We start from the raw sequence: 7388 nt of genomic DNA, 5'->3' as shown, positions 1-7388 counted from the left end.
CAAAGCCTGTGCCTGAGGCCCCTTTGTACCCCAGAGCCAGCCCAGCCTCAGTAAGGCAGGAAGGGCTGTGTGTTTAAGGACATGGTTCTCCCCATCTGTCTCCTGCTCGGGGCCAGGCAGGTCTGGTCCCACTGCCATTGCTGTATCTTCCTTCATCCATGGCCCTGGCGGGCTTGGACCTCTGCTCAGGGGAGCTACAAACAAAACTACCTGCCTGCCCCAAGCCTGACATGGGTCACCAGCTCTCTGCCACCTGCCCGAGGTCCTGGGTGAAGCAGTGCGTCCCAGGCCAGGGTGTGGGAGGACAGGCTGGGCGCTGGGTGCCAGCAAGGCCTGAGGCAGTGGGGGGAGTCTCACTTCTCTTCCTCCCCTTTTCCGAGGCCTCTGCCCAGGACCTATGGCCACAGCTCCTCTGCTCTCTGCTCCTCTGGGCCAAGATCCTCAGCTTCAAGTCCTGGGCTCTAAAGACTGGGGATGGGAGTGGGGGGCTCTCAGGCCCTCGTGCCAGCGCCTACCAGGAGGTCATCCGAGGTTCTGGAATCATGATAAATAGTCACATTGCCCTCACAGAGCCTGGCTGCTGCCACATGCCTGGGGAGCCCCTTCACCCTCTGCCTGCCCCTGGAGCCACTGTCGCCTGGTCCCCAGTGACCTAGCTTGGGCACCGGGGGCCTATGACATGCTTTGGTTGGAAGGGCTTCTTGTCCCCCGCCCCAGCCTCTGTAGCAGCAGCCTCTGTAGACAGAGGGTCCCCTAGTGTGAGGAAGCAGGGTAGCCTGTAGGGACACCCACAGGCAAAAGCCACATTTAGGACAAGCACACCTTAGAGTAATACAGAATTCTAGTAAGTTTTTTCAGAGGACTTTAAGTATTATGATTCAAACTTGGGGGATGGGGACCAAGAGAGAGACTTGTCTTCCAAGAGCCATAAGTGTGAGTCCTGATCCCACAGGGTGGCTGGCTTTAGGCCCTTGGAGCTGTGAGGGGCACGTTGTCCCCATGTAGTCTCTGCCACCCTTCGCCCTTGAGTGGCCCACAGAGTGCTCAGGGGTCTGCAGGGGCAGGACAAGCCACAGCCATTGAGCTCAGCCCACAAGTGGGACCAGGACCTGTGGCCGTCGAGCCCCCACCCCTAGGCGAGTATCTCAGGTTTCTGGCTCCACATGTGAAGTGGGAGGTAGAGCGGCTGGAGTCTGCATCCAGGGTCTGACCGGGTAAGCAAGGTGGGTGACGTCCGGCTGCTGAGCCCAGGCCCACCCTGCCTCTGCACCCTGCCCGTTCTGCAGGGCAGGGTGGCTTCTCAGAGCCTCTCAGAGCACGGAGAGGAGGTGGACACTGGTAGCATCCCACGTCTGCTGCCCCACGAGCACCTCCGGTTGCAGCCAGGGGATGGGCAGGGGTCCTCACGGGCGTGCGCATGTTTGTGAGTGCGTGTGTGTGTCGTCTGGCCATGTGCTGGCACCCTCTGTTTTGCTTCTGGCTTTTTTCAGTGGAGACCCTGAACCTTTTTTACATCTGTATTTAAGAACATGAACACGCACACACAGGTGTCCTCCTTCTTTATAACAACTGCATAGCCGTCCCCCGAATGGATGGAGCATGATTTAGTGAACCTGAATGTCCCCCAGTGATGGAGAAAAAGGACAGTGGGGGAAAGTCCATAAATGGTGAAAACCTGGATGCCTGGCCTCCCGGCAGCCCTATCGGGGAGATCTGTCCTGGGCTCTGCCTTCCCCCAGGGTTCAGCCCTGGTGGCCCCCAGCCCCGCTGTGCTCACCCGTAGGCCGAGTTCCCCTGCAGTAGAATTTGGCCCAGCACTCTGTTCTCAGGAAACATTTTTTCCGCCTGTCCCTCCTTTGTTCCAGCACATTGGTTTGTGTGGGCGTTTCATTTCCAACCCCCTAGCCCTCAGGGCAGCTCGTCCTAAAGCCAGTGCATCTGCTGTGGAATGTGCTGGTCTGTCCGAGCCTTTGCTAACCAAGCTTCCATCTCTCTCCTCCTCTGCACAGCCCGGGGGCCCGACTCCTGCTCTGTTGGTATAGAGGAGTAAGCTGGTAGGTGATCACCTTCCCGCGCGTGGCGGGTGGCTCTGAGGGGCGTCCTTGGCAGGGGGCTGGAGAGAGGACACCTCCAGCTGCTGCTCCCACTCCTGCTCCCTCCCAAATGGGCTTCCTGCCCATTTTCTGGGCTTCTTCCACATCCGTGCCTTTCCCTGGGACCTGGATTCTGAATCCAGAGCCCTCCCTACACTGCTGCACCTTTGCCACGAAGAGGTGGTCCCGGGGTTCTCATGCTGGCTTCCAGGCCAGAGGTTCTTTCATTGGGACCAGGTGGCCCAGTCAGGCTCTTCCAGCCTTTTGGGTCCAGGAAACAGCACTCCACCATTTCTGAGACACGCCTCCCCCCTCCCCCCATTGCTGCTACTAACCTGTCCCCACCCACCCCTGGAACCTTCTGGAACATCAGCACACTCTGATGTCAGGAGGCCATGTGAGATTGACTGCCCCACCTGACAGGAGGTGCCCTCTACCTGGGTGACGCAAACGGACATTTTACAGAAGACACTTCTAAGAGTACCACGAAAAAATAGGCCACATGCTTTGGGGACCCCTTTCTTTTCCTTCACAATGATATTAGCCTCTGCGAAGTCTGGTGATAGAGAACCTGGTGCCTTCGGTGGCCCTGGGTTTCCCAGACGTGTGGGAGGACCAGCTGGACCCCTGGCCCATCCTGGTGGCAAGGCCCCAGCAGCCCCAGCTAGGAGACATGCCCCAGCCTGGTGTCCGGGCTGTCCTAAGCTAGGCTGCGGTGTCTGTCCACTTGTTTTGATGACTGCTCTTTTTTTTTTTTTAAACGCCTACAGCACCTAGTATTCCTGGGTGGTCTCCCATCCAAGTACTAATCAGGCCGGACCCTGCTTGGCTTCCGAGGTCAGACGAGATCGGGCATATTCAGGGCGGCATGGCTATAGACTTGACGACTGTTCTTATGTTCCCACACAAATTTCTCTTGTGCCCCTCACACGTTTCTTCTGACACATCTTACCCTCTATTTAGATAGGGCCCTACACTTTTATAAAGTTGACCCCGGCCTCCACAGTGAAAGATGTTCAGTGTTGTGATTTAGGTAAAACTTCCAGAAGTAGGAAAAACAAGTCAGACGGAGCTACAGAGAACGTATTTCACCTGTGGGCTGTGTAGCGGAGCTGACTTCCTGCACATAGTTATAGCTCCTAAGAATATAATCCCCTCACCCAAGGGTCTGTGTCACAGGCGCCCAGTGGCAGAAACACTGCTTGCTTTGCTAGTTGAAGACGCCCCGTGGAGTCCGCATATGGGTGGGTGGTGGGCAGCTGTGCATTCTGCAGCCCTGAGAAGCATGCTGGTCTCTCTGCTGCTGCAGCCCCAGGCCAGGGCTCCCCACACCAGTGCCCGGGGGCAGATCTGGGACAGAGCACCTCACGGCATTGGGGAGGTGACAGTATGTATGGAAAGAGCAGAGCAGGCCTCTGAGGAGGGCACACTGGACTCCTGGGACTACTCTGAGCACTGGCTATGTGCCCAGCGCTGAGTCCACTCACCTCTGCCTGGAGCTGACCAAGTCTCAGCCTAATCCAGTTGGGAAGCTCTGTGGACAGTGGCTGGTCACATTCCAGGAGCATGGACTGCGCAAGGGCAGGAGGCCTGGGGTCAGCAGCCGAAGGCGCCCCTTTCTGTTTCAGGGCTGTGGTTCTGTTGCTGGCACCCTGGGGTGATCTGTTACTATAGGGACAGGCCTGGGTCAGTTGCCTAGGCTGGAGTCCCCAGGCCCTCTGTGTGGTCTACCACAGACACACATATGCAGTGGGGGTGCTGGGTGGCCCTGTTTTCTGGGTCTCATGGTTGACGTGAACCCAAAGCTTGGCCGATGAAGGGAGCAGGTGAGACTTGGCCGAGCCTGACCCTCCTCTCTCTGCTCCTACCTGCAGGATGGTCCACCTCCATGAAGACGCCCTGAAGCCTCCTCACCACTGGTCCCACCTGGCCTCCATTTGGTGGCCCCAGTCTTAACCCTGAGGCCACGATGTTGACCCCACTCTGAGATCCTGGCCAGGCTGGCAGCATGGAGCCCTGAGCTCCCCAGACTTTGCCGATGGGCCACCCGGACTCCAGTGTGACCCCTGGCCTCCTGTCTGCGTGCCCTTCGTAGCCACGACTCCAAGGGGCAGTGCAACCCTTGATTAAAGAGCACATTGGACTGTCCCCTCTGATGAACCCCCTTTTCTATGATCACTGTATTTGTAAATGATACAAGATGAAGGACAGCCCCTTTCAGCCGTGGGCACTGAGCTCTGGCGTTTCCCCAAATGCCCTTTTGGCTGAACAGCTGAGGCTGGGGGCTGGCCACCCGTGTGTTCCTGGATTGGCTTTGCCCAGCCCCTCAGCTGATAGGGAGCTGACACCCTGAAAACTCAGTGAACTGGTAGGAGATTTATTGGTGGGTGAAGTGCTGCCTTCACAGGTGGTATTATTGGGGGATTTGTTGGGAGGAAAAGAAGTGGGGTCTGAGTGACGGTCAATGAAGGAAACAGTGCCTGTCCTGTAGCCCCGTGTGCGTATCCTGGCTGGCGCTGCTGCTTTGTGCTGTTTCTTCTTTCCTGCTCAGGCTCTCTGGTGCAGGGTGGATTCCCACAGCTCACAGCCTTTCCCCACGGCTCTGTCCTGGGCAGCCCAGGCATCCACATGTGAGGCCAGGGTCTGGGTCTGGGTCTGGGTCTGCCCAGGGACAGAGGTGCAGGTGCACAGCCTGTTGGCAACAGTTGGTCTAGTGGCCCCTCTCCAAGCCCTACACCTTCTCAGAGGTGGCTTCGCCCACATTCTCAGACTCCCTCCAGGTGCAGAGGCTTCCGCTCAGCCCGAAAAGCTGCCTTTCACCAGACCAGGGAGGAACCTGAGCAACTTCTCTGCTCCCTCTTTGCCATTTAAACATCACTTTGTGTTTCTCTTTGATCTGTTCTGTCTGGGGCTCCTGTAGAGACCTGCCTGGGGGATGAGGCTCCCATCTGAGGTGATCTCATCTTTTTTATGAACAACAAAAGGGCAGAGGGGGTGCTCAGCCCTTCCTGGACAACAAAACGGCAGAGGGAGTGCCCAGCCCTGGTGCAGCTGGGCACGAGCTGCCCCAGCAGGGACCTTGGCTTGGTGGGTGGGTGGATCTTTGTAGCTCCCCATGGGGGCTGATGTTTTTGGGTCTGGGGTTGGGGAGCCAGCTTTATGAGGAGCTGCCTTGGGAAAAAGTCATTCTGGGGCGGCCGTCGGGCATCCATAGAGCATCTGCACTGTGGGGGGGTTTGTCCAGTGGGTCTCCTTTCTCCAGTTGGGCCTGTGAGCAGAGTGCTTCCTTAGGCACAGCTCTTGGTCATGCTCAGGGCACCTGCCTCAGCTGCTTGGCTCTCTGCCTCGCCTCCCTCCCGCCCACCGTATGCTCATGGGTGCACACATACACATACACATACACATGCACACATACATAAGCTGGCCATCTCCTTCCCTTCGCCCCTGTCTCCTGCCAACACCCTGGCCTCTTGCCCTCGGTATTGGTGCCAGTACTCTGAAGGACGGGATGCAGACTGCCCTGTCTTGGACTTATACGTGCTATCATTTGATGTATTCTGATTGGCTAGTTTTTGTTCGTTTTTACTGTATATTTATAGTAATAAAATCATGCAGCAATATCCGTCCACTCCTTTCTCTTTGCACAGCACTGAGGGACCTTGACCGTTTCTTGGTCAGGAGGCAGGACAGCTGAGTGGCTATTGATTCTGACACCCTGACAGCAGTGTGAGCTCCAGCTAGTGACTGCAGCCTGTTTCCTTGTGTGTAAGATATTAAAGTCTAACTCCAGGAGGGAGTGAGGTCTACATGAGGAGCCATGTGTGATGCTGCTGGTTACTGTTGTGGCCATCGTGCTGATTCTTGGGTTGGAGTGAAGGATCCCTGGGCACTCGGCTCAGCCTTCTGAGTAGATGGAGGAGGAGCCCAGGGCCTCCAGGTGTGCGTGATGCAGCTGCAGTTTCCTCTGCATCACTGATTCGCCTCACAGATGTTTCCTGACCACCTACTGTGTGCCAGCAGAAGCATGACAGGCTAGGTCCAGGCCCCTGGGAAGCTTGCATTCTAGTCAGACTGCACAGGTAAATCCACATCTTCCCCGGTTTAGTTACTGTTAGAAAGCCAGTGACAAGGTCACAGTGCTCCTCTGAGGAGACATTTCAGCTGCGCCCTGAAGAATGTAAAGGAGTTGGCCCTGGAAGAGGGCCCCAGGCAGCTGGCACAGCAAATGCAAAGGCTGGGAGGCAAGAGTGAGCCTAATGTATCCACTGAGTGGAAAAAAGTGCAAGTGGCTGGAGCATAGGAATTGAAGAATATGGTGCAGACATTGCAAGACCTTGTAGAAGCAGTCAGAATTTTATTTTAAGAACAGAGAGGTTTTAAATCAGCTGAATGACTCACTTCAGCTGTCATGTGGAGAATGCATTGGAGGGGCAGTAGGGAAAAGCTGGTGCCCTGAATACCCACACAGTTCCAAGTTGCCTCCAGGGGCCCTTTCTTTGACTCAGGTACTCAAGAGTGGAGCCAGTGTTCTTGGCTGGTCAGTCCCTGCCCCAAGGAAGGCCTGCTACCCTTGATTATGCCTGGGTCTGGCATGGTTCCAGTGTGGGTAGAAAGGTGCTCAGTGTCAGATGGGTTCTTGTATGGGTTACACTGACTCTCCCTCTTCACATTCTTCAAATGGGCCCACATCCTTTATTAATGTTTGGTGTCAGGGAGGGGTTGGGGTGCAGGGTGTCGTTCCTCCATGACCCCTGCCCTCCACTGGCCCTAGGCTTGGGTCGTGCCCTGCAGCCTAGAGAAGGGGCCATCTCTGGATGGGCCCTTCCCCTCGCTGACCTCTCTCCTTCAGACACAGTCACCTGCCCTGGGATTTGGCCAGCTGCAAGCTGCCCCTTTGAGCTTTAACCTTGGCAGAAGGCCTCAGTGGGGTAGAGAGCCTCTGTCTTTGGGTCCTTAGTCCCCATGTCTCCTGGCAGAACACACCATTGACCAAATGTGTGAGTGAGTTTCTTCACTGCCCCTTACCCTCTACTCTCCTCTCCTGTTAAGCACTGCTCAGGGCAGCCTTCTCCGTGCCACAGAACTCGCCCTCATGTCATGGCTCGCCCAAAGCTGTGCCTGGGGCACCCATCCTGACTTCCTTCACTCAGCAAATTCATGCCCACCATGGGGAGGAAAATGGAGCTTGGGTCAGCTGGCGAAGTGGCACCAAGACTTAGGGGAGCCCCAGCGACTTCCTTCTCGTGCACAAACGTGGGGTAAGTACTTTAGGTGGAAGGAGGGAGGTTTTCTGTT

The 7388-nt window shown here is 56.4% G+C and overlaps 1 protein-coding gene and 1 pseudogene across 4 annotated transcripts in view; one reads left to right on the top strand and one right to left on the bottom strand.

Moving 5' to 3' along the window:
- Positions 1-5713, top strand: part of MGRN1 (mahogunin ring finger 1) — a 47852-nt gene extending 42139 nt beyond the window's left edge. For 2 of the 4 annotated variants that reach the window (XM_011376460.2, XM_011376462.2), the window contains 2 exons: positions 2010-2054; positions 3968-5713. In XM_011376460.2, the coding sequence (XP_011374762.1) occupies positions 2010-2050 (41 nt within the window). In that variant the 3' untranslated portion in view covers positions 2051-2054; positions 3968-5713. The remainder of the gene's footprint in view (positions 1-2009; positions 2055-3967) is intronic. The other 2 variants (XM_011376463.2, XM_011376461.2) reach the window with 1 other exon arrangement.
- LOC111730067 lies at positions 2855-2973 on the bottom strand (annotated as a pseudogene).
- Positions 5714-7388: the final 1675 nt, after the last annotated feature.

The sequence above is a fragment of the Pteropus vampyrus genome, unplaced genomic scaffold (assembly GCF_000151845.1).
Source record: "Pteropus vampyrus isolate Shadow unplaced genomic scaffold, Pvam_2.0 Scaffold300, whole genome shotgun sequence".
Classification (NCBI taxonomy): Eukaryota; Metazoa; Chordata; class Mammalia; order Chiroptera; family Pteropodidae; genus Pteropus; species Pteropus vampyrus.
Note: the sequence above shows the minus strand (reverse complement) of the source record. Positions and strands in the feature narration are given on the sequence as shown.